This window comes from Hydra viridissima, unplaced genomic scaffold, assembly GCF_058129835.1.
Source record: "Hydra viridissima isolate aposymbiotic clone 2 unplaced genomic scaffold, HvirCarnegie_v1 scaffold_13, whole genome shotgun sequence".
In the NCBI taxonomy this organism is placed as follows: Eukaryota; Metazoa; Cnidaria; class Hydrozoa; order Anthoathecata; family Hydridae; genus Hydra; species Hydra viridissima.
Genome location: NW_028324312.1, coordinates 6,295,377 through 6,322,519, shown reverse-complemented (window position 1 = coordinate 6,322,519; position 27,143 = coordinate 6,295,377). Strand labels below are relative to the sequence as shown.

Here is a 27,143-nt window from a genome sequence, read left to right as displayed (position 1 = left end):
GAGGGAGCCAGAGCCAGAGAAACCATCAGTTTTTCTTGGCTCCAGCTCCAGCTCTGACTTAAACTAGTGGCTCCACAGGCTTGGTAGGAAAACCAGTTATTTGACTTTTTTTCTGGTTTGTTCTTCTAATGTAATAATGAAGTTAGTTTACATTTTAAAATATAAATTTATAATACCATTATGATAATGGATTTAGAGAATAATTTTATTATTAGATATTTAATATTTTTATATTTATCACCATTTAAATCCTAAAAGAAATTTCAATTTATTTTTTTCGGTTTTAAGTGTTGTTTTGGTTTTAAAATTTGCATTTTGTTTCTTTAGAGATGGTCACAAGGTTATTAATGTGTCGGATGTTCATTTTCTTGTAAGTTCAACTGCTATAAAAAAAATCACTTGTATTTTAGTAAAAGTTGCAGTGTAAAAATATCCTAATGCTTTTATTTGTTTTTTTTTTCAGACCTTGTTTAAACACTTAGGTGAACTCTTACTGACTATGATAACATTGGATGAGATAATCAATAGTAGTACTGTACTGCAAGAGCACTGGAAAAAGTATAAGAGGTAGGTTTTTTGTATGAATTCTGGGTATTTTTTAAAATCTTTTTTTAACCAATTGCAGGATATTAGTTAAAAAAAAGCTGAGATCCTATCACACTAAAAATTACTTTTATGCCCAAAGATGTTACATTTTAGTTTCTTTCTAAAAATCCTTTGATTTAAGTAAGCGATTTCCTTGAGATCACAGGATAAAAGTTCTAATGCATTTTGCTTGCACCATTCAAAAACCTACCAGAATTTGTTAACTTTGTTAAAGTTTCAAGTTTTAGACCACTCTATAATCAAAGTGGATATCAATATCTTAATAGGAAAAAAAAAAAAAAAAAAAGATCGATTAAAACATAAACAAATAAATTAAGTGGGCTGAAAATTATAAATATTTTTAAAATTGTTTTTTAGAATGTTAAAAACTGTTCATGGCAACGCTCAACATTTTGGAATCGACATGATGAAGCTGCGGCCATTTGAAAAGTTGCTTTTACAACTGGAAAAGCAAGTTCTAGAAGGAAAAATATTTGAGGCAATTTTTAGTTATTACTTATTTTTGACTAATTAATTTTTTTTATGGTTTATTTATATTGATTTAAGAAATACCATAAAATCTTTTCTTTTAAAGTTACAGAATGAAAATAGGCATAAATGTGTAAACTTTTTTATACCAATTTTATATTCTGGAGTTACCATTTATATATAATATATAATTAACATATTAATATACATAAATATATATATCTATATATCTATATATCTATATATCTATATATCTATATATATATATATATATATATATATATATATATATATATATATATATATATATATATATATATATATATATACATACATACAGTACTGTGAATAAGTTTTAGCCCACTTATTAAAACTCATGTTTTTTTGAATAATAGCTTCTGATTATTTTTTTATATAAAATAATGTCTAACGTCAAACAATACTAAGCACTATTTTAACAAACAAAAGCAATATTTATCAAAGTTTTACATAGATTTTTGTATTTAGATATCTAATGTGTTTATTTTTATTTATGCTGATCTGAACCCAATTTGTATCAGCTCGTTTGTTTTTAGTTTGCTCTTGCATTTTTGTTTATTTATTGCTGTGAAGGCTTCATATCAGATGATAGTACAGTTTACAAAGATATTTCATAGATACTGTGTATGTATTATTATTTTTATTGTTATTTAAGTAATAAAATGGGTAAAATTCCACTACTGGAACAAAAGCAAAATATTCAGGAAGCTATTAGAGAAGTTATAAAAAAATTTAAAAACACAGGATTTCTTGAAGATAAAATTCAAAGTGGAAGACCTCCAAAGCTTCAAAACATGACATAAAGTATTTTAAAATGTGTCTCTGCAAAATTGGAAAAAAAACTTCAGTGAACTAACCCAAGACATTCAGGCTACAACTGGGACAAATGTTTCCTCATCTTGCATTCAATGACATTTGCTAAAAGCTGGGTTAAGGGCAATACGTCTGCAATAAAGAAAAAAGATTTAATATGCAATGCAAGGAATGTTAAACCGTGTACTATACACAGATGAATCAAAATTTGAATTGTTCAGTAGCAGAAGACGACAGTATGTAAGAAGAAGGGTAGAAGAGGCTTATTGCCCGGATTGTCTAAATCCAACAATCAAGCATGGGGAGGTTCTGTTTTAGTTTGGGGTTGTATTTCATCATCTGGAGTAGGTTATTTTTATCAGAATTGATGGCAAACTGGCAGGAGAACAGTATAAAGAAGTTTTAAGACATCATGCAATACCATCTGGAATGAGACTAATTTGTAATAATTTCATTCTACAGCTAGACAATGATCCCAAACATTGTTCCCGAGTGGCCAAAAAATATTTACAGGACATGTGTGAGGAGGGAGTTCTCGAAGTAATGAACTGGCCTCCTCAAAGTCCAGATTTAAACATTATTGAACATGTTTGGGATTATTTGGATAAAAAAAAGGCTGAATATAACCCCAAAAATGTTGAAGAATGTTTCCAAAAATTAAAAAGAGAGTGGGCCAATATTCCACAAAATTTCATTACAAATTTAAATGAATCAATTCCCAGGAGAATTGCTTCTGTGATCAATACAAAAGGCGGACATGCGAAGTATTAATTGTTCTTTCTTTTTGTATCATATTTTATCAAATTATTTCTAGATATTTTTGTTTATAATATGTGTCATAAACCTTTATATTTTTACGATAAAATCAAAAATAATTATAAACTTATGGTGGGCTAAAACTTATTCTCAGCACTGTGTTTATATATATATATATATATATATATATATATATATATATATATATATATATATATATATATATATATATATATATATATATATATAAAATATTATATATGTTACGATAATTTTGCATAACATGTTTTTACTTTTTGTTTTATCATAATCAAATTATCTGGAAGTTAAACATTTTTTCTAGAGACTTAATGTAATATAAAGTAAATTTATATTACTAATATATACACAATAATAAATTTTGCTACAACTTTTAGTGATACAAAAGTAAACATACACATTGACTCTTATGTGGTCAAATACCCAATGAATGCAAAAATCTATTTTGTTTTAGTGCCTTTAAGAGTGTGGCTGGTTAACTTTTTAAAAAATGAGATAGTTGAGATGGCTTCTATTGTTAAGAAAACTAAAAGTACAGCCCACACTGTTATGAGTTCAAAAATATTAAGATCATAGCACCAATGTTTAATGAGAAAGAAAAATGCTTAATTACCCACAAAATAAAAATTGCTCTAAAAGCCAGTGCTGCAGAACTGGCTATACATATTAAGTGGCTAAATAAAAGCCATTTTATAGTAAAGTAATTCAGAAGAGTAGGTTTTCCAAATACTCTTCATAATTTGTTAGTTGCCTAAATTTAGCTTTGTTTTGTTAATGTTAAACACAGTGTAATCAATTGTCTCAGCTTCTGAGGCAAGTGAATTTAGAGTTTAGTGTATATCAAAATTGCTATTAATTGTTTTGGTTACTTAGATGTCTTCAAAAACAATTTGAAAAAAAGTGCTAAAAAAGGAGGTTTGGAATATAGTTTCATTTTATAACAACACAACGACCCATGCATGCCTGAAGAGTTGTTTATCAATTGTTGCTTTATAATTACTCAAAATTTTAGTTCCCAATCTCAACCATTTAATTTGAATCCTATTGAACACTGAAGTAAAAATATTGAATAACATAATAAAATAGTCAATTGTTATGGAAACTTCCAATATTTTCTACTTTAGAGTTTGACAGCCTAAATAACATCCAGTTTTAATAATTTTTGAATATGTTTTTTCTGTAAACCTTACAATTTTTTTTGTATGTAATATGATTTTATATATATATATATATATATATATATATATATATATATATATATATATATATATATATATATATATATATATATATATATATATATATATATATATATATATATATATATACAGGGTGCGGCAGCGATTCGTGAACTTTTTAGAACATTTTTTTAAATGAATTTTTAAAGCACTAAAAAATTACATTTATGGAGTATTGATAGGAGAAAAGTTGAAGATAAATACTTTTCCCACCTTAACATTCAATGAGGTTTCTTTTTTTTTTTTTATCACTGCCTCAAGCCTAGGACAGAAGAACTGGCAGGTGCTTATTATAGAGTCCCTTGGCGAGGTTTCTTTTTTTTTTTTTATCACTGCCTCAAGCCTAGGACAGAAGAACTGGCAGGTGCTTATTATAGAGTCCCTTGGCATTGATTTCCTAGCACAGGTAATTGATGACTTTAATGACTTGACATTTGAGTGGGTCTTTTTGCAACCCTTACTCTCAACTACGCCCCACACCCTATACTCAAGGGGATTCAGGTAAGGGCTGGATGGTGCCCAAAAGTGTTTGGGCCAGAAATTAGCCATATTGTCCTGAAGATATTGTTGAGTTTTTCTGAACCTATGACAAGGTGCATTGTCCTGTTGAAAGATGTAATTGTTTTCTGGGAATGTCTTCTTCAGCTGTGGCACCACATAGCGTTTTAGTAAGCGAATATACACATAAGGTAACTTTTTCTTTCTCTTTGATGTAGATTGGTGGACATTTCTCTCCATTAGAAGCAATGATTCCTAACATCATGATGGACTGAGGGTGCTTGATGTGACACACAGGTGGTGCTTTATCACCCTTCTGCACAATGAATCTGTCATTTCACCTATTTATCACACAGTCAACACTAAAATGTTTTTCATCTGAGAAAACTTTAACTGTAAACGAAGCATGGCTTTTTAGCTGGTTCAGAAGTTCGAATCGTAAAGTTTTTAGTCTTTCTGTCAAAAGTTGACATGAAGGTCGGCCCACACTGGCTTTTTGAAGTGTTTTTAGAGCTGTTCTGACTGTCCTCTCACCAACATTGAACAATATCGCTGTCTTTCTGAAGGATACAGTAGGATTCTTTTCAACATGCTTTTTAAGCTTTTCTGTGAACTTTTTATCAACTTTTTTGTTCACTGGAGATGGTATTTTGGCTCTCTCAGCACTGTCATGTTTTTTCACTTTGTAAAATGTAATTTTAGACACTCCAGAAATACGAATCACTTTACATGCAGGCAAACCCGCGTGAATCAAATTTAAAGTTTCGGTTCTTTTAGCTTCCATTGTAAAACTTTTAACTAAAATGTTTTTTATTCACAATTTTTTTAAAAATCTAAGATGGTCATTGAACATTAATCAACAAAAACAAATTGTGGAAGTATTTTGTTTACATCACAAAACCTAGCCAAAAATTAATTTGCGACTCGCTGCCGCACCATATGTATGACTGAAACCATTCAGTCATACATATATATATATATATATATATATATATATATATATATATATATATATATATATATGTATGTATGTATGTATATGTATGTATGTATATGTATATGTATATATATATGTATGTATGTATGTATGTATGTATGTATGTATGTATGTATGTATGTATGTATGTATGTATGTATGACTGAATGGTTTCATCAATAGACATGCTGATTGATCAAAAAGGATGGTGACAGTTTCAGCAAGATATGGGCGTCTGCCCATATAGCTCAAACAGTCAAAACACGAATGAAAGATAACAAAGTAGATTTATTGCCTTGGCCTGCTCAACACCAGATTTTAATCCAATTGAATCTATTTGAGCTTGGATTGACAAAGAACTAGTTAAGGTCCAAATAAGATCCATAAATAGCCTTAAGAAAGAACTAAATGCCATTTGGAGAAGAGTTCCAACCAAAAATTGCAACAATCTTGTTAAATCAATGCAAAAAAAATGTGTAGCTTGCAAAAAGATGTGTAGCTTGCAAAAAGATTTGTAGCTTGCAAAAAATTACTAAGGGAGATATTTTAAATACTAGTTTAGATGTGTATTTTTGCTGTGCCAATTTTGATATATCGCAGTTTTTTTATTGATAAGTTTTGGTATTATGCTTGATAAAGTTTTTATATGTAATTGTATGTTTTAGTATGCCATCCAAGATCCGGGATTTGTAAAATAAAAACTTTTCTTGTAAATTAAAGAAAAAATTCAATATCTTCTTTAGCTTCTATTCTATGATACTTTAAATAAGCTTTAAGCAACAAAATCGTAATGCGCCTATATTTTTTGAAAACACTATATATGTATATGTATATGTTGAAACTACCATCATTCATTTTGATCAATCATCATGTCTATTGATGGAACCATTCATTTTTTTAGTGTCTCAATATAGGTTTGTTGGTTGATTCAGCCTATGTAAATGTTACACATACCTACTCCGATAAAATTAAAGCAGCCCCAAATACCAACATTCCCACTGCCACCTTGCAACCTCAAAACTATACAGTGATTGCTATACTTTTCAGATTTAAATCTTTTAACAAGAACTTTGCTTTTTATGTTCATTACTTAAAATTTACTTTAATCTCTCAATGTTACTTGCTTCCACTTTTCCACAGACCACCCAGTTTTCTCCTTAAACCACCTTAATCTTGTGAGCCAATCTCTAGCTGTCAACATGGGTTTTCTAACAGCTGCATAAACACCAAAAACTAAACCTTGGCTTGGCTCTAACTCTATAAAGTATAATACATTTTTTGCACACAGTTTTTTTGACCTTCTAGATCCTGTATGATATGAAATGAACTAAGGGTATTTCTGACACAATTCTCTGAATTTTTAATCTTCTTGTTATTTTTCTATAACTGATCATCAAGCCATCCTTCATACCTATTATTTGCCACTTTGTTGCTTTGCTTACTGTTTTTCAACCCATTTCTGTGTATCTTAATTTTTAGATCTCATCAAAATATTTTAAAAGGCTTTAAATGTGACTAAACTGGCCATCATAAGCAATTTCATGCAACCTTTTATAAGAAGTTGTCTAACTAACAGATAAATTAACAAAATAATTACAATTAACAGTTGGGTTGTGAAGAAAGTAGAACAGAAATAAATTAAAAGGTTAATAAGTGCACTATATATATGTGTGTGTGTGTATATATATATATACATATATATATATATATATATATATATATATATATATATATATATATATATATATATATATATATATATATATATATATATATATATATATATATATATATATATATATATATAGACACACACACACACACAGTATGCAAAAAAAATAATCGTACACTTGAAAAAAAATTATAATTTTAAAGATTGCATCAAAAAAGTGAGTTTTCCGTTAAAATACTTGAAATTTTTTTTTAGATATGGGGCCTCCTTTGGCCTTGATGGTCTCAGCTAGACGATTTAGCATTTAGTTGACCAAATTTTGAGTCTCTTTTGTTGTTATATTATCCCATCCGCTCATTATAGCTTCTTTCAAGTCGTCTTTGCATTTAAATACTTGGTCACCAATTTTTCTGTCCAAAATATACCACAATTTTTCTATAGGATTCAAGTCCAGACTTTGAGATGGCCATTCCAAAACATTGATGTTGTTTGTTTCAAAGTATACCTTCCTTTTCTTAGCAGTATGTTTTGGATCGTTATCCTGCTGTAGTATAAAATTGTTTCCCATTCTCAATTTTTTAGTAGATGGTTGCAAGTTGCCTTTGAGATTTTCACAATACATTAAAGCATCCATTTTTTCATCAATAAATGTCAATTTCCCCACTCCTTTACAACTCATACTACCCCAAACTATCAGATTTCCTCCTGCATGCTTTACACTACCTCGCAAACAACTTAATTTATAAGCTTCTTCTTTTTTTCGCCACACTTTCTGAACTCCATCCGATGAGGCGAGGTTGTATTTTGACTCATCTGACCACAAAATTTTTTTTCAATATAATATTGGCATTTTTTTGTACTTCTTTGCAAATTCTAATCGGCATTTAATTTGTTTTACAGTTAAAAAAGGTTTTTTTCGAACAACTCTACCTCTATATCCTTGTTCTCTAATACGATTTCTACTTGTTTGAGGGGTTAATGTGATATTGTGATCTTCTTGAACTTTTAAAGCTAATTTAGCTGCCGAAACAAATCTATTTTTCTTCACATTAATGATGATATTGTGATTGATTGCACTGGTGGTCTTGCGTTTTCGTCTTCTGCCAGCCACACTAGCAACGATTCCAATCAGATTATGCTTCTTAACAATTGAGGACATTGTAATAAAAGGAATTCCTGTTTCTTTTTGGATCTGACAGTAGGATTTTCCTTGATTTTTCAAATCAAATATGAGGCATCGTTGATGGAGAGGCAAATGCCATTTTGCTGAAACACTATATTTTATTTCTAGAACGAAAAGGTATTTAAAAAATTACTACTTTCAACTTTACTAACTAGTTTGATCATTCAATTTGCTCAATTTATGCTAAAATAATGACCTATTTTGTCAGCGTACAGTTATTTTTTTTGCAGTCAATTTTATGCATCATTAGATCAATTGTGTAAAATTCAATAGGCATGAAAAGCAATTAATTCACCAATACACAAATAAATTCTTAAAACAATACTTGATAAGATATCTAAAAAAAATTTCAAGTATTTTAACAGAAAACTCATTTTTTTGATGCAATCTTTAAAATTATGATCTTTTTCAAGTGTACGATTATTTTTTTTTGCATACTGAATATATATATATATATATATATATATATATATATATATATATATATATATATATATATATATATATATATATATATATATATATGATTAGTCATGTTTCAATAGTTCTCTATGTTGTAGTCTAATACAAAATGTTAAAAATTGGGTGACCACATACAGAATGGCTGACCTTTTACAGAAATATTTAATCACTGAAATAACATACAACCATACAATCTGCACTAACTTGGGCAACATTTTTAATATTTTACTTAGTAATAATTGAACTTGATACTTTCTTAGATATCAATTGTGCATGTACAAAAAAAGTCACCTGTTTTAATCAACTCTGGTGTCAAAACAAAAACAAATGTGTAAATCAGCATCATTAGGTTTAGTGCAGATTTTTGGTTTGATTTGTACATTCTTTGATTGTTGATTATTTTGTTACCCTGGGTGCAAGAAAAATATGGCAATGATAAATTTAGCCTTTAAAATTTCACTAGCCAATCACAAAGAAATCAGTTTTTAAGTTACACAAAATTGAATATAAAATATTAAAGTTACTTGCTAATGTTATTTTACTTGCTATTAGTTACTTGTTATATGTATATAAATTTTAAAAAGATTTTTTTTTTAAGTATTTTAAACATCATTAAAGGGTTTTGAAACTAAGGATAGATGACTTTTCAAATTTTATTTTAGAACTGTGTGAGTCTGAAATATGATGCTCGTTTTGTGAATGTAACCCGTAATCCTGTTCTTTCAGAGGAAATCTCTCATTGTCTTAAGCTTATGTTCCAAAACATAGAACCTAAACTAGGTACTTGTTTGTTATTTGTTAATTTTCTTTATGAGTATCTTCGTTTTTTTTTTTTGTTGTTATTCTATTTATTTTAAAGTACAATTTATTTGTTACATTTTGATATTTATTTACAAAAACTTATAAATTTTGAGTTTCAAATAGTTAATAAATTTTTGTTTTTAAAAATTAGTTGGCTGCAGTTTAATAAAATATGCTAGTTTGTTCACTTTATTAAGTGAGCTAAATAAACAGCATCAGTATGACATATATGTATATATATGTATATACACTGTGTGACAAAAGTTATTGTACACTTTAAAAAAATTACTAACTCTTAATTTAGAATAAAAGAAATGCAAGGAACAAGTTAAAAGCTGAATAAAAACTATTTGATTTATAATTATTTAAACAAAAATTGAAAAAACAGAACAAGAAAAAAATTTTATTTTAATATCTTGATGAAAAAGCAAGAAAAGTAACAAAAAGAAGGTGACAAAAGTTATCGTACGCTTTCAAAATAGTACACTTTGATAAATATTATGGGAACTAAACTTATATTTTAGTATCGTGTATTTTGTCCTTTAGCATTTACAACAGCAGCAAGATGTCTTGGCATCGATTCAACGAGTTTTTTTGTAATAGACGGATCGATTGATTCCCACGTCTTTACAATTTGGACTTTTAATTGTTCAATGGTGTTTACACCTGTTCTATCTATTCGTCTATCAATTTCATCCCATAAATGTTCTATTACATTCAAATCAGGGCTTTGAGGTGGATGATTTTGTATGTCCCAACCTTTTTTTTCCATAAATTCCATCACATCTTTGGCCTTATGTTTGGGATCGTTATCTTGAAGAAAAACGAAGTCATCACCAATACCAAGATTACATGCTGATTGTTCAACATTTTCTTTAATAATACATTTATAGTAATGTTTATCCATATTTCCTTCAATAAATACTAACTTTCCAACACATGCTGCCGACATACATCCCCAAACCATTACTGATCCATTTCCGTGTTTAAATGTTCGGACTGTAATTCTATTTTCTAAGCAATTTTTTTATGAACGCCATACACGAATTCTACCATCAGATCTTTTTACATTAAATTTAGACTCATCTGTCCATAAGACTTTATTCCAGAATGAGTCTGGCATATCAATGTACGTTTTAGCATAGTTTAATCGAAGCTTACAATTTTTATCACTAATACAAGGAACCTTTCTTGGAACGCGACTCACTATTCCTTGTCTTTTAAGACTTCGAATGACTGTTTTTGGACTAATTTTAACCCCCAAATCGTTTTCTATTTTGCAAGCTAAAGTTTTGTCACTTACAAAGCGATTTTTCTTGATTGTGGAAGCTAAGCTTCGTTCAGCACGCTTATTCAGTTTTTTTGGACGACCACTTCGGGGCAAATCAGCTAATTTTCCTGTTTTTTTGAACTTGTTAATAATTGAAGAAACTGTGGATTTTTTAGAATCAACAATTTTTGCAATACAATTTAACGATTTTCCTTCATTCCAATGCTTAATTATTAGCTTACGAATTTCTACAGTGGTCTTAACCCGTTTCGAGCTCATTTTACTTTTTTTTAACCAAAAAATTCATTTAAAACAATTGAAAATAATCTTAAAGTGTTTATAGTTTACTTTATTTTCAAAAATGTATGAAAAATGGTGGACATAACAGTTTGGAGTTAAATAAATATTAGTGTACGCCAAGTGTACAATAACTTTTGTCATCATCTTTAATGTACTTTTTTCAAATTTTGAGCCTAATTTTAATGTTATTTCAATATAAATTCCAAAAAATTCATAAATTAACAAAATAAATACTATTAAAAAAAAGTTATAAATAATTTTCATTAAATATAGCAGAAAAATTGTGTCTATATTTAATTTTTTTTTTTTTTCTTAGCGTACGATAACTTTTGTCACACAGTGTATATTTTTATATATATATATATATCTTTATTAGGTGAGCTGAACGAAGTGAATCAACGGCATCAGTATGTTGGTCTACTCGGTCTGTTCACTCTTCATTTTAAGATTTTCGGAGTGTTGGATAAAAAGTTTTTTAAGTTGCTTTGGGAAGTTTATAAAAAGGTTGGTATTTATTCACAAGATTAGGAAGTTTATGAGTTGTTTAAAGATTTGTTCTTATAAAACATTGTTGGTAGATAATGAAAAGTTCTTTCACAAAATTTCATTAGATAGTATCCTTCTGCCTCTATCTTCCTGATCTTCTGTGATAAACTTTAATGCTCACTTGTCTAGGATGTTTCAAGAACAAAATATGTTTTATGATGATAACTTTAAATACTTGGCAATAGAGTTTTATAGCTATAGGATTCCATTCCTTAAATGAAAATTTCTTAATCATCTTTGATGATCAAAGCATCAAATATGGAGTATGGAGTGTTAAGGGTAGTCAAAAAGAGAATGAAAAAATGGGTTTTCATTAACAATTTCAATAGCTAATAGTTAAATTACACAACAAAATTACTTTTATTTTGGTAGTTTTGTATGTTTTGTAGGTTTTAGTAGGTTTTAGTATATTTGTAAGGATAACAATTTTTTGGCGTTTTTGATTTTGTTTAGTTTTAGTTTGTAAAAATTTGATTTACAACTTTTTTTTTTTTGAAAAAAAAAATGAGGAAAGCTCTTACAGTTATTTAAATAAAATCTTTTTACTACTTAATTTTAGGTGCCAGCCATCCATTTGACTGGTAACATTCTTTTTTTCCCTAATGACTTTTTAATAAAGCACATTCCTGATTGTAACAAGTTCATAGATAAAAAACAGACTGAGGCTGTAGTGCAAGCAAAGCAACAGTACTTGTCTCTAAACAATCAAGGCTTTGGAAAGTAAGTGCAAGTTTTGAAAAGTGAATTCAACATCAATTATAAAGCATAAAGTTGATTCTTAGAGTCAATATGTAAGAAATATGTTTGTATCACATCACTATGTAAGAAATTTGTTATAGACATGTTTAAATTGTTTGCTTTACACTTGGTTTTTTTCATTTTTTCATTTAATGGACATGTCTTAGTATAGAGTGTATTATTTATTGGAGTGATTTGTCATTTGCAAAAAAAAAATATTTTTCTGTTTTTGTTTTCCAGAGAAGCCCAGCAGTTCTATTTACAAGTTTGTGCTTGGATGGTTGAGATGGAATCTTTGGAAAAAAAGACAAAAAGTTATAGCGATGACTTAGATTCAAAAGCAGTGCTTTTTCTTTGGGTATGTAATAGTTTTTTAAGTTTTAAATTAATCTTATTCTGCTAAGCCATTATTTAAAGAGAAAATTTAGTGGGTAAATTATTTTAATATAAATATTTCAGTTTTTATGAAAAAACTGAAAAACTTTATTGAAAAACTTTCAAACTTTTGTTTCAGTTGTAAAATATCTTTCCATATTTTATGTTTAGGGTGTGAAATATGCCTTTCATATCAGTCACATGATCCGGACAGTCATGAACCTGCATGTAGCTTTATCAAAACCAATGACCAAATCAGCTGTATTAGCATTTTGTCGGCTTATTGAACTTTTGAAGGTTAAAAAATATTTTTGCTATAAAAAAAACTTTAAATTCCAGCTGTGATATTGTAGTTTTTTTCCTCTTTTTTTTTCTACTGTTATTCTTGCTATTGCTTTTAGGCTATAGAATATACATTCCATCGACGCAGCATGTATATAGTCCGAAGCATCAACCATATACGTCAGCATATAGGTTACAAAGCTCTTTGTATTATTGACACTGCAAAGGTGAATATCTTTACAATCCCATAAAATCAATTCCAATTAAGCAACAGCTGTAATATCTAAATCCAGAGGTTCAAGTTTGATTTGTTTAAATTGAGCTTTATTAATTTATTCTTAATAGAAAAGAATTAGTCAAGATACAAAGTTTACTGACCAAAAGCTTGTAAGTCTTAAAATCTGACATTATTAATAATAAAGCTGTAGTGAACTTCTGTTTGAAAATTTTGTAGTATTTGTAAACTTTTAAGAGTGTTGTAAATACTCAATAGGATCTATACTTCTGTTTGAAAATTGTATAGTATTTATAAACTTTTGAGAGTGTTGTAAATACTCAATAGGATCTATACTTAAAACATTGTCATGAAAAACTTAAAAGTGAAAAGCTAAAATTTGAATCATATAAAGATTTAATGATGATGATTTAATGGCATAATAGTTTTTCTTTTTCTTTTTCTGAGTATAATGCAGTAAATTTACTTTAAATTTTTTATATTATGCATTAAAGAAAGCATCTGTTTTTCATTTCATTCATTTTTCAATATTTAACTTTGCAGGATATATTGGCAGCATTAGGATTGCTTCAAAATATGCTAAATGGGGCAGGTTTGCAAAATATGATGTATCTATGGATTTCATCATAGTGACCTAGAGATTTTTTTTTTTAATCTTAAAGATTTAAAATAGCATTAATATTCAAAATTTCATTTTAAAATAACACTTTAAAATGTTATTTATCTTAGGAACCCAAGAAAGGCGGTTGCTTGCCTCTCTTGCCTTACATGTTGGCTCTCAAAAGGTCTTTTATATTTGTTGTTAATAGTGTTTTATATCCACATTTGTGCTTATGTGTTTTAAGTCTTCTAAATTTTTGTTGAAATAAAACTTTTATTATGACTTTTAATATAAGTTTCGATGAGAATAAAAAATTGACTATTCAGATTTTGATTTTGATTTTTTTTGTAATTATTTTAGAAATTATTCCGAGAAGATGAATTAAGTTCTTTAATGGCGCTCTTAAATAATCTTGATATTATGGTGGATTTGAATGGGAAGATACAACAAGCGTGCAATTGTAGTTTCTTATATTGGCACAAAGTAATGAAAAAAAATTTTTTTTTTTTTTTTTGTAAGACAAGAAAAAACCTAAATAATAAATTATTAATATATATATTTTTTTGTTTGTTTGTTTATTTATTTTTATATTTTTGTTTTGAAAAATATTATATTTTAGCAATGACAAGTATTACACTCAATTGACTGCTGTTTATTAGTCTCATCTATTTATTTTAGAATAGCTTTGCTTTTAGAACTCTACAGTTTTTATATATTTGCACCTAAAAAATGGATGAGGTTCTAATTTTAATGTTGCTGACCAATTGAGCATGGAAACTTAAATGTAAAATTAAAACTATGACAAAAGCTTTTTCTTCATAAAATTAAACAAAAAAAAAAAAAATACATAGTTAGTAAACCATTTTTAAGTTTACATTTCAATCTTAATAATATGCAAAGACTGAAAGGTCTTTGCATATTATTAAGATTGAAATGTAATTATCAAATGTGGACCACTCATATCATGGCACAGCTGCCAGGTTTATTCTGTTTACAATTCTTGATGTGTTTAAGATTAGAAGAATGAATGATATGTTGCAAATATTTAGATTATACTTCCTGTTTATTTAAAAGACCTTTTTGCCAGCTCCTTGGATGTTCACCGAATACATGTATGTTTATTTTAAGATTTGTACTTTTTATCTCTGTTTGCAATTATTCTTAAAGTTTTTAATTAATACTGGTAAATTTTTTTCAGTACATGTTTGGGGCATTGAGAGATTGCAGTGTCCAATTGAAGTTAGCTAGGCACAATGCTGATCCTGCAGCAATGATTGATACATTTCAAAAAGAAGTAATGCAGGAATTTAGAGAGGTAAAAATATATATATATATATATATATATATATATATATATTATTTCATGTAAGTTAAGTGGTTTGGTTCAATGAATAAAAATTTTTTGAATAAGTGTATGAAAAAGATTTCTTTTTTTCTTTCTCAGAATTATTCTTGGTTTTGAACATTTTTAGAACTTCTTATCTCCATTATATTTTGAACATTTTTAGAACTTCTTATCTCCATTATGTTTTCAACATTTTTAGAACTTCTTATCTCCATTGTGTAAAGAAGTAGAAACAGATCTTCGTTTAAGCATACATCGCCATTTACAACTTGATGATAGAAACCCTTTCAAGGTTGAATACTTTTAGAGTTAAAGAGACTGCTACAAATTAAGTAACTATAAAATCTTAGTTGTTAAGAAAATGTTGAATTTAAATTTGATAGTTTCTCTTTTGCAGACCGGTTTACGTGACCTTACACAGTTCTTTCAAATGCGACCTGTTCGTTTCTTTGATGAACTCATAGATATAAAAGGTGCCAATAATTGTACTTTAGCTAAGAAAAATAAGTTGCATACAAAATGCATTTATAAATACCTTTATAAATACATCTTTTATAGTTGTTATATTTGAAATGAAACATCATTTTTTTTATTTCATTTTAATCTTTCTCAATTTTTTTCCTTTTATGGTTTTAATTATTTAATTAAATGTTGTGATGCTGTGAAAAACCTTTTATACTTAATACTCTTATAAGATTATGTGGGTCATTACTTGGATCGCACTTTCTATAACAACAACACTGTTGCTTTGCATGATTGGAAAACATACACTGAAATGCGCAATTTGGCACATCAAAAGTATAATCTTAAAATGGCAGACTCATATTTGCCAAGTCAAACATTAGAGCAAGTATGTGTAGAATAAGTAAAATTTTTAAAATTTATCAGTTTTGTGAATGAAAAATAAAAAAATTTTGTGTTTTGTTATTTCTTTTAACTAAGAAAAATTTAAAAGTTATATTTATTTAGGGTTTGGATGTTTTGGAGATCATGAGGAATATTCATGTGTTTGTTGCAAAATATGCTTACAATCTTAATAATCAGGTAATACACTTTTGCAAGCTTCACTGATAAACAGTCAAAAACCAAAAGTTTAATTTGCCAGTTTCTAAAAATAAATTGGTTTACAAATTAAAAGCTACCCAACATTTTGCTCTAAAACATTTCTGATAAAAATTTTCTTTTTTTTTTATTTTACACAGATATTTATAGAACGTGCCTCAAACAACAAACATCTGAATACCATTAACATTCGTCACATAGCTAATTCTATTCGAACGCATGGTGGTGGCATAATGAATACTACTGTTAATTTCACTTTTCAATTCCTTAGAAAGAAGTTTTTTATTTTTTCCCAATTTCTTTATGATGAGCATATTAAAGCTAGATTAATCAAGGTAAGGTAATCAAGTAATAATATCAATTTATCAAATGTTTTATTGGAATAATGTGCATGTTAAAATAAAAAGTTTTGTCATAAGTCAATTTAACTTTACTTTATATTTCTGTGTTCAATAATCCTATCTATTTCAGTTTAATATAAGCAATTTCATTAAATATATCTTGGTAAATAAAAATCTAAAAATTTAGATAACCTTCCATGTTTTCGCTTTTTCAGAGTAGATCATTCCTTGTGCAGTAGCTTAAAATATATCTATAAAACTGCTATATAAACTTAAATTGATTTTATAAACTGAAATTGAATTTTAGTAATCATCTATTTTAGGATATGCGGTTTTTTAAAGACTCAAAAGATGATTGTGAGCAAAAGGTTTGTTGTTTTAGGAAGACAAGTTTAAATGTTTTTTGTTCTGAAGTTTTGTTTCACAAAAAAAAAAAATGCTTTAAGCTTTGTAAGTTTAAAGTTGTGTTGATTAAAAGTTTATTTTGTTTTTAGCTCAAATATTGTTGATTTTTATTTAATCTTCTTCTTGCATTCAGAATTAAGATTAACTTGTTGTTGTCTTTTAAGCTTATAGATTCTTTCTGATTTCTCACTGGACAACAAAAGACTTTTTTGTCCAATCAAAAATTGCCAAGACTCAACTTAAAGTTTTTATGAAAAATTGAAATTTGCTGAATCAAATTTTATTATTTTCTTTGTTTTTCTCTAATTTTCCACAAAAAAAAAAAAAAAAGTAAGAAATTAGTTTCATCAAGTTCCTTAAATTGGTGATAAAGATCATGTTTCTAATAATCAAGATTTTTTCATTTTAAAGATCATTATGCATGTAAAGAAAAAAAAAAAAACTGAAGTCAAAAATGCAAAACAAAATCATGTTCTCTTCTTGCTTAACATTTGTAAAATTCACTTGGAGTGATTACCAAAAGTAATCAGCCAGTATCTTGATTTCAATTTTCTTTGATATGTCTTTTCCATATTTTGTATTTTTTTATGAATCTTTCCCTATTTTTGTCATTTCTCTGAAATTTAGAGGAAAAAATGACAAATGAAAGTGTCATGTGTTTTATCAAATTTTCTTCTTTATTTTAGTATTTTAAAGATTTAAAATTTCCTAATAAATTTTTGGTGACTTCTTTTTATTTACAATTTCTTTATCCTTCATCAATTTACAAAGCTGTAAAAATATGATTTTTGGAATTCATTTCATCCATTTTCAGATACTTGAATACCACAAGTTTTTAAAAATTATCTTTTAATCCTATCTTTTTATGTAAAAGCAGTAAAGAACTCAATTAGCTTTGCTAAGAGGTAATTATAATAAAGTGGTGGAAAAAATAATAAATACACTATCTAAACATTTAGAAAAGTGCTTTTTATTCACAGCAATTGATGTTAACTGATATTAATTTTTATGTTTTTATAAACTTTGTTGTTAAAAATCATATTTTTAAAAAAATTATGAAGTTTTTTTCAATTTTTCTAATGTTACTAACAATTTTGTTTAAAGTAGCCGGAAATTTACTGGAAAAAATCATAAATACAGAAATGGTTAATTAGATCATAAATTTGAAAAAATCAAGAAAATTCAATGTTTATAAAACAAATATTTAACAAAAGTAATTAAAAACAATTAGGAACAAAAACAAACTTTTCTTTTTTTTCTGAAAAAGGTTTATCAAACACTTAATATAATATTTACCAAAATTGTCTAATAGTTTGTTGCATGTCCTTCATTTTTTTTAACTTTGATTAGTCTTTTGGGTATGCTGTTGACCAATTTATGGCAGTGGATAGTGGAATAGCGTACCATGATGTTTTCACAGCTTCCCACAGATCCCTTTTGTTTCGAGGCTTTTGTTTTCCAACCTTATACTTTACAATTTTCCATAAATTTTCTATAGTATTTAAATCTGGTGATTGTATTGGTCAATCCAATTGTCTTATACCATTATTTTGGAACCATCTCTTTGTGTATGTTTTGGATCGTTATCATGTTGAAATATCCAGACCAGCGGCAGGTTATCCTCAGCATAAGGAAGCATTATTTCTTCAAGGGTATTAGTATAAATATCAGCTGTCATAGTGTCTGTTACTAAATAGATAGGACCAATACCAGATGACGAGAAACATCCCCACACCATAATGCTTCCACCAACAAATTTAAGTGTTTTTTTAGTGTAATGTGGGTCAAACTCTTTATTTTGTGGTCTGCGGACAAGCTGGTTACCATCTGATCCAAAGATATTAAATTTAGATTCATCTGTCTAAAAAACTGTGCCCTAATTCTTATTTGTCCATCCAGAATATTTATGACATAACACTTTTCTAGCTTTTATATGTCGTTTTTTCAATAAAGGCGCACTTCTAGGTGATCTTGAAAACAAATTAGCTTCAACTAAACGTCCTCTAATTGTTTGTGCTTTTACATTTAACTCTAAGTTTTTTTTAATGGTGTTGCTGGGGATAAATGGATCTTTTTTAGCTTCACGAAAAATTAATTTATATTCTCCCTAATTTGTTATTATTATAATAATATAATTTGTTATTATTCAGTAGCGTAGGAAGGTCATATCAGTTTTTTTTTAAAATATAGTTTTTAACAATAAAGTTTATAAAAACATAAAAATTAATATCAGTTAACATCAATTGCTGTGAATAAAAAGCATTTTTCTAAATGTTTATTTATTATTTTTTCCACCACTGTACATTCTTTTCTTTCAGTGCTTGAAAACCAGTTTTTCTCATTCTGAAATTATTTTAGTCATTTTAGTTATTTTAGTTTTCTCATTCTGAAATTAATTTGAAAAATTAGCAATTTTTCTGTTCTTGTTATTACAAAAAGAGTTTTAATCACATTAAGATATTTTTATGTTTTTTTCCAATTTTCTGATGGTTAGAAAGTTCTAAAATATCATGAAGTGCAGGCTTAAATGTAGAAAAAACATTAGGTTATTTGATTAAATGTTTTGGTTTTAAAGAATATTGTGTGAAATGATTTTTTTATTCAGACATTCGCTATTACAAATGCCATTAAAAAAATGTGTACCTTTAAAATATTTACACAAGTAACAACCATAGCAAACATAACATGGATCCCATGTTTTTTCCAGATCTCCCTCCCCCATACACTTTTACACAAGTGCAACTTTTATGCTTTTTTAACCAGTCGAGTTTTTCTTTTTAAGTTTTTACCATAAAGTGAACAACCTTAATATTTCTGAAACAGTGATTAATCTACGCATCAGTAATTAGGACTTCATGATGCATCATCATCCAAGGTTTTCTGGCAAAAAGTGCGTTGTCCAGTAATATAAAACTAAAAATCCTTTAAGATCATGAATCAGAAGTAATACACATCACTAAACAAGTTCATCAACATCGTCTTAATATAAGCAATCCAATTTTATTTCAGGTTCTAAAATATATACTTTACATAACGCAGCATGTTGTTTTTTGAAATATTGATTTTCTATGCACAAATCTGGATGTTTATTTTTAGTTATATTTACTCGAATATATCAAAATGTTGGTTGAAATTCTTTTTCGCATTATTTAATAACATCTTTTTTCCTAACACCTATTTGATAAAATTCTGTTTTATAGTATCCATTTGATCGTGCTGAGAAGTTTAATAAAGGTATTCGAAAACTTGGGCTAACAGCTGATGGTGAAAGCTACCTCGATCAATTTCGTCTACTAATTACTCAAATCGGTAATGCTATGGGTTACATTCGGCTTATACGTTCTGGTGGCATTCACTGTATAAGCAATGAAATAAGGTACTAATCGCTTCTCTTTTTGTTAAATACCTAAAAATTGAAACAATGGTCACATTTCTTTTTATTCACTGTTTAGGTTTATTCCGGATTTGGATGATATTGTGTGTTTTGAAGAGTTGGCAACTGAAGCTGGCTTATCTAAGGAAACTCTTGCAGCCGCAAAGTACAGTCAAACTGAAATATAATTAAAAAAATTTAGTTTTAACTGTTTATAATTTTATTTTTAATACTATTGTATGTTAACTCTTTTTTTATCATTATAATTTGGCTTATTAATCTACACAATGTTTTTAGAAATGTAGATGCAGCTATTTCTAACCTGACTAAAAATTTTGCTCAAGGAACTGAATATTTTAAGGTCTGTTTTATGTTAGATTTTAAGGTGTGTTTTATGTTGGATTTCTTTTATTTTTATTTCGATTGTTTACATTGGAAATTTTCGTTATTTTCCCTCTTTTTTTTTATTATCATTCGCATTGGGTACAAAGGATGTGCTTATTCTAAACAATAATGAAAGTTTCTGCAAATTTTAAAAAATTGTTTTTTTTTTATTCTATTGAACAAATAAATTTGCATAATCATCAATTCTACGTGTGTAGCGACATTATTGTAAAAGGGTATTATCATTTTGATTAAAGACATTGTTTTGTATCTATCCAGCTAGTGGAAGAATTTTTAGGCTGGTACATGATTTTTTGTCTTGTATTCGTTATCTAATTACATCGGAATTTCTCTTTCAAAATTATACAAGCGTTCATTGCCAAAGAGCAAAAAAAAAGAGTTGATATTGGGAATCGATGATTGCTTTTATATCGGGAATCGATGATTGCTTTTATGTAAAAGATAACTTTGTTTTAGATGTTAGTTGATGTGTTTGCTCCAGAGTTTCGTGATCAGAAAAATATGCATCTGAAGAACTTCTTTATGATTCTCCCTCCTTTGGTAAGTATAATTCATAACAGTAAAATAGATTTTGTAATAATTCTGAAACGTAATGACATGTCACTAAATTTCTTGGAACTAGAAAGTCTATCTAATAAGTTTTTATTTAAAAAGTAATGTAGTAGACATTTTTTTTACAGACATTAAATTTCGTGGAATACAGCATGAGTTGTAAAGAGAAAGTGAATAAGAAAAATAAAATTGGCGCAACTTTCACTGAAGATGGCTTCGTGATGGGTGTTGCTTATATTTTAAAGTTGTTAGACCAATACAATGAGTTTGATACGCTTCATTGGTTCCAATCAGTTGGGGATAAATACAATAAAGAAAAGGTTTCTATTTACGATTAAACAGAAGGAAAACTACTCTTTCATCTTTTATTTGCAATAATAATTTTGAATGATTGTAACAAATAAGTTTTATGACAACAACCAGAGCTTCCTCTAGTTTTACGTACCAGTGCCATAACATAATAGTTCTTGTTTGTTTTAAATGCGATCAACGTTTTGTTTTAGGCAACTACAGTTAAAAATGCCATGGGAGAAAAAGATGAAAAACTACTTCAAACCACAAACTTGACTTTAAAACGCCTCACTGCTTACCAAAGAGTAACTTTTGTTTACCCGCTCTTTGAATCATTTAAAAATTTTTTTCTTACATTTGTGTGTAGTGTGCTTAAACCTGCTTAACTACTGTTTTCTACTTTTGAACGTTCTATGACAGCGTTCTATGACAAAATCAAATTGGTTTGTTCTGTAGGAATTTGAACTTCTGTTTTACTCGATGAGTAGTGCACGAATCTTCTTTAGAGCTGATAAAAACTCTAATGAAGAAAATGTGGATGGTATGACTTTGTAATTCAGTTGATATTTTTATTTCTGATACTTAATGTCTCAATATGTTCGCATAAAAAAAGTTCAGTTCTTATTTTTTTATTAGAATTTCTCTTGCTATTTATAAACGCCTGTTTTTTTTATTTTCAGATAAAACCCCAGCATCGTCAAAGAAGGAAGACAACACCCCTTCGAAGACCGATTAATTTTTTTTTTTTTTTTTTAAGTTTTTCTATATTTTTTTCTATATTTTTTTTACTTTAATCCTTAAAAAAAAAATTTAGCTATAAAAAATTTGTAAAAAAAAATATACATATCTATTTTTACTCTTTTAAAATATTGTAAATTTAAAGAACCATGCTGTTTGTTTTTTTTCAAGTAAAATTGGCCATGTTTAGGTTTTGGCGCTGAAGGAAGCACTTGCATTTCTGTCGTTCCTTTTAAATCAATCTTGTACGTATTTTAAAGAAAATAAATGACGTAATTATTTTATTTTGTATTTAAAGTGTGCTTTACGATCTAAGTCAGATGACTCATTCCAGAGAAAAAAATAAAATCTATAAAAGAAACTCATTCTAATTATCGGAAGTTTTATTCAGTGGTGTACTTTCATTAAGCTTAGTTTTGATCAGTCTTCTTTCCAAGGATTCAACAAACCTAATCTTCTGCTTATGCTTTTGATATTGGATACTGACTTTAGCGATAATTAGGTTAATAGTGATCGAGACTGCAGCAAGACCAACGTAAAGTAAAGCGATGTTGAACCAAATAGCCTGCAATATACACATATACATATAAGTATGTGTGTGCATATATATATATATATATATATATATATATATATATATATATATATATATATATATATATATATATATATATATATATACGCACGCACACACGTATGTATAACCTATATAGCATTAGATTTTCTTTGTTCATTGTCAAAAACTTACTTTTGTATCGTGAGGAACGATATCTCCAAATCCAATCGTCGTCAATGTAATAAAAAGAAAGTAAAGGGCCTTGAAATAGGACCAATCTTCTAAATACATAAAAACGAGAGCATCTAACGAGAGGAATATCATAATGAATGTAACTGCCAACCATACCGGAGCGTTTAGCTCCGTCTTTCCTTCAGTGCTGAAAAAGTCATCAGTTTAGCTAATCACAAAATATATTTAACCAACTGACAGTTTAATATATTTTATGTAAATATATTTTCATATTAATATATTTTCATATTAATACATTTTCATATTAATATATTTTTATGTAAAAATATTTTCATATTAATACATTTTCATATTTTTTTTCATATTATTTTTTTGTTAATAATTTTAAAATATGTTTATCTCTGATATTAATGTTAAATCTTAAAACAGCTGATTTCTATTAGCAATAAAAGAAGGTAAATTTAAAAACGAACTCCAATAAAAATCCTAATAATTGACCTTTAAATGAAACTCTCACTTGTTGAGTGAATAACTTATGATTTTCTTGAAATAAGTTTAGTTCTTTATGAGGGTCATTTTACTAAAGCCGTTGAAATTTATCTCAAACTAATTTTGGATTGTAAGGATAATAAATTTTACTTCACTTGATTTTATTTTAAAAGTAGTTTTTATTACTAAACTTAATACTAAAAAAAGGGACGATTTTTGAATCATCATTTTAGCTTGCATCATAATAAAATCATCATTTTAACTTACGTCATAATAAAAATCATCGTTTTTAACTTACGTCATAATAAAATCGTCATATTTTACTTATATCATAATAAATATATTTGTAAACCATCATAAAGCATCTAAAATCTAGTCTCGTATGTAAGCCTTATACATGAGGCTCTTAAACTTCACGGTATTAATTTGTCTCTGTATAAATATAAAAATTTTTTACATCAATATGACTTACCTTTCGTACTGGTATCCAGAGTACAAATACTTTTGTACATTATGGACTATAATCCCACATAAATGGTTTATGTAAGATGATAGCATACTGCCCACTGTTGTTAACAAAATGATTGTTAATGGAATACCGACCATTGCATACAGGACACAAAAAGAACGCCCCCATGGCGTGGCTGGTGCTAAGTTTCCGTAACCTGAATTACAAAATAAATTGAAATTGAACCCTCAAAAATGGGTAATAAAGAATAAATAGAAAGAACTATTCAATAGAGATCATACCTACAGTACCTACCTATTGTTGTAACAACAGCAGACGCAAAAAAAAAACAGATTTAGGTACTGTACCTACCTATTGTTGTAACAACAGTAGATGCAAAAAAAACAGATTTAGGTACTGTCCAATTGCTTCTTTCCCAATCCTGACGTTCATTTGTTATCTTCTCAATAATTTCATCAATCTTTTGGATATCCAGCGGGTTAAGCTTGTCGAAAGTGTCTAATTTAGGTCCAGTAGACGATGTATTCAATGACTGGAAAAATGGAATTGTGTTAGAAATGTTTTTTTTTTTCTTATATGTTTTTAAAGAATTAGTTTTTTGAGGTTTACTCTGCTTTTTGGGAACTAAATTTATTCTCTGTCCTTCAGAATTTGTATTCTAAAATGTTCATGGTTGGCTCCTAACATCAAACTGAGTTACCCCAAATTTTTTCAGTTTAAGCTGGAATCTTTTTCTTACTGTTTTATTTTATTTTTAAAATAAATAGTTTTAAAGCGTAGCCTGCATCGAACCGGTTATTTATCGTAGAATGTGGATTTAAGTTAAATAATTCTTTTTGCTTTTACCTACCCTAAAAAAATTGAATAGCATTTCCACTTGCTCTATTTTTCTTGAGGCTGTTTGTGTGTTTTTTTCTAAAAAATAAAAAGATAATCCACCAACCAGCAAGTAGAGACCGTTAAAGAGCAACAGCGATAACAGCTTCCATTTGTCGTTTTTAACATTTTTTAAGATTTTAATAAACTTTTGAAATACGCTTTGTTTGTTCTCCGGTTCATCTTCTTCAGGAAATAAAGGAGAGTCTTCTGCAGTCTGTTCGATGGATCCGAATTCCATTCTAAAAACGATCCAGCTTTTTAAAACTTTTATTGTAATGGAGAAAATAATTTATTCTCAGGGAAAATAAAATATTCTCATGGGTTTTACGGCTAACGATACTTATTAGACAGTTTTATTGTCTGAAGTATCTCTTTGTGTGTAATTCGATATTCTGTATAATAAATTAAATACCCCCTACAACTATATTTAATTAGGCGTATGTTTGATAAAAAGAATATAGGGAGTGTAGTTATTACCAGGGATAATGTTTAAATGTATTGAGGAAGCTGATTCTTTTCGTGTTAAATATTTCATGGGTTTCAATTAAGCTATCAGATAAATCAAATAAAATCCATTCAGACTTTACTAGACTTTTGTTATTTTTGTGCATTTTTTAGAACTTATAGAAATTTCTTTCGCCACATAAACTTCCTCATGCATCACTTAAAATTCGTTAACCACATAACCTTTGTTAACCTAATAATCTTCGCTAACCACGTAACCATTGTTAACCATTACATAAGCTTCGTTAACTACCGCATAAACTTCGTTAACCACATAACTTTCTTTAACCGCATAACCTTCGTTAACCAACGGGTAAAAAAGTTATTAGATATTTGTTTGCATTATGGATGATAAAAATTAATAATACCGGTATCAATTTAAGAATTGTAGAAGAGAGAAATATATTTTTTACTAATGTATCAAGGGCTTAATACTCGGTGACAAATCTTGCGGCAGACATGCGGGAAAATGATTGATTTTTCTTTTCTTTTTTTTTTTTTGTGGCATACTTTTATTCAGTAAGCCCCTCCCCTACTGCACCCCCGAAAAAAAATTACAGATTGTAATACTTACGGTGGTACGAGTAGCGAACTTCGTTTTGCTTTTTTTTTTTTCTGCTCTGTTTTTCACAGCAATTGCTATTCTTCTCTCACCGATGACGTAAAAGCTTGTGTTAAATGAATGTTAACCGAGAGTATTACTGGTTTTTCGTGTTTTCTTTTTTGCTCATTCTAATAATGATTGCTGTTAAAACTTCGTGATAATTATTAATTCATGTTTCTTTTCAAGGTTTAAAAAGAAAATCACAAAAACTCCTTTTTTATATTATTTTTTATATTTGTATTTTTTTTTTATAAGCTATCTTACTAAAGGATTTATTTCAAAGCAACAAAAGAAAATAGTTAATATATAACTTTATAGCGTAAAAAATAGAATTGAGAAAGAAAATAACGGGATAACACTCCAAGAATTCAGTGCACTCCAGGGAACAAAAAACGAATAAAATTTGAAATTCAAAATCTTGGTGTTTGAGAAAAAATAAACTATATTAATAAGGTGAAGGAACAAAGTAAAAACTTTAACAATGGCATTTTTTTAAAAGCGTAATTTATGGTAAATAATGTAATTTATGATAAATAATATAATAATTTGTAAGTAAAAGTAAAAATATTTATAAGTAAATAATATATACACTCAGAGCTACTTAACTCACCATCAAAACTAAAATTTATAAACAAAAAATAAATTAGCTCTTTTGAAAAGCTTCATGACGTAATTAACCATAGCCTCCACACTTTTTAATTGATTTTTTTTAAAATAGACTATTTAAAACACCTGCGGAGCTTTTTTTTGATAAAGTTCCATGAAAATGCTATCTTTATATTGACTCTCTTTTATCATGAATTAAAAACCATGTTTTGATTGTTATTTTTATTTACGGAAACATTTTATTTTTTAATGATAAAAACTGTTGCAAGCAAGAAAGAAAGCTGCGCTTTTGAAAGTTTTTTCTAATCAAGTTTTTATTTTTTTCCGTGCCTGTTGTGGGATGCATTACTATGTTCCTCCAGCGGCGGCGTCTCTTACATTTTCTTATATGTAACTATTCTATATTGTTTTCATACATTTTATGTCTTCAAAAT

At 27.9% G+C, this 27,143-nt stretch overlaps 2 protein-coding genes across 4 annotated transcripts in view; one reads left to right on the top strand and one right to left on the bottom strand.

Annotated features, from left to right (window-relative positions):
• The window catches only part of LOC145195302 (WASH complex subunit 4-like), a 31,376-nt gene extending 8,682 nt beyond the window's left edge, over positions 1-22,694 (top strand). For both annotated transcript variants that reach the window (XM_090070316.1, XM_090070317.1), the window contains exons 8-36: positions 328-370; positions 464-567; positions 964-1,084; positions 9,413-9,530; positions 11,498-11,625; positions 12,227-12,387; positions 12,646-12,763; positions 12,952-13,077; positions 13,182-13,289; positions 13,408-13,449; positions 13,841-13,889; positions 14,027-14,082; positions 14,259-14,381; positions 14,948-15,010; positions 15,097-15,213; positions 15,443-15,535; positions 15,641-15,716; positions 15,939-16,093; positions 16,213-16,287; positions 16,446-16,640; positions 16,970-17,014; positions 20,252-20,427; positions 20,504-20,590; positions 20,722-20,785; positions 21,286-21,369; positions 21,510-21,701; positions 21,885-21,977; positions 22,129-22,213; positions 22,353-22,694. In XM_090070316.1, coding sequence (XP_089926442.1) covers positions 328-370; positions 464-567; positions 964-1,084; positions 9,413-9,530; positions 11,498-11,625; positions 12,227-12,387; positions 12,646-12,763; positions 12,952-13,077; positions 13,182-13,289; positions 13,408-13,449; positions 13,841-13,889; positions 14,027-14,082; positions 14,259-14,381; positions 14,948-15,010; positions 15,097-15,213; positions 15,443-15,535; positions 15,641-15,716; positions 15,939-16,093; positions 16,213-16,287; positions 16,446-16,640; positions 16,970-17,014; positions 20,252-20,427; positions 20,504-20,590; positions 20,722-20,785; positions 21,286-21,369; positions 21,510-21,701; positions 21,885-21,977; positions 22,129-22,213; positions 22,353-22,408 — 2,953 coding nt within the window. In that variant the 3' untranslated portion in view covers positions 22,409-22,694. The remainder of the gene's footprint in view (positions 1-327; positions 371-463; positions 568-963; positions 1,085-9,412; positions 9,531-11,497; positions 11,626-12,226; positions 12,388-12,645; positions 12,764-12,951; positions 13,078-13,181; positions 13,290-13,407; positions 13,450-13,840; positions 13,890-14,026; positions 14,083-14,258; positions 14,382-14,947; positions 15,011-15,096; positions 15,214-15,442; positions 15,536-15,640; positions 15,717-15,938; positions 16,094-16,212; positions 16,288-16,445; positions 16,641-16,969; positions 17,015-20,251; positions 20,428-20,503; positions 20,591-20,721; positions 20,786-21,285; positions 21,370-21,509; positions 21,702-21,884; positions 21,978-22,128; positions 22,214-22,352) is intronic.
• Positions 22,695-22,775: 81 nt separating this feature from the next.
• On the bottom strand, positions 22,776-26,283 carry LOC145195313 (potassium channel, subfamily K, member 16-like). 2 transcript variants are annotated; one of them, XM_090070319.1, is made up of 6 exons: positions 26,074-26,283; positions 24,967-25,234; positions 24,468-24,648; positions 24,120-24,312; positions 23,159-23,345; positions 22,776-22,975 (listed from the first exon to the last, which is right to left on the bottom strand). In XM_090070319.1, exons 2-6 carry the CDS (start codon positions 25,231-25,233, stop codon positions 22,778-22,780), a joined length of 1,026 nt encoding a protein of 341 aa, XP_089926445.1. In that variant the 5' UTR covers position 25,234; positions 26,074-26,283; the 3' UTR covers positions 22,776-22,777. The 2 variants fall into 2 exon arrangements, with proteins under 2 accessions (XP_089926445.1, XP_089926447.1); XM_090070321.1 differs by having other exon boundaries at positions 23,159-23,247.
• Positions 26,284-27,143: the final 860 nt, after the last annotated feature.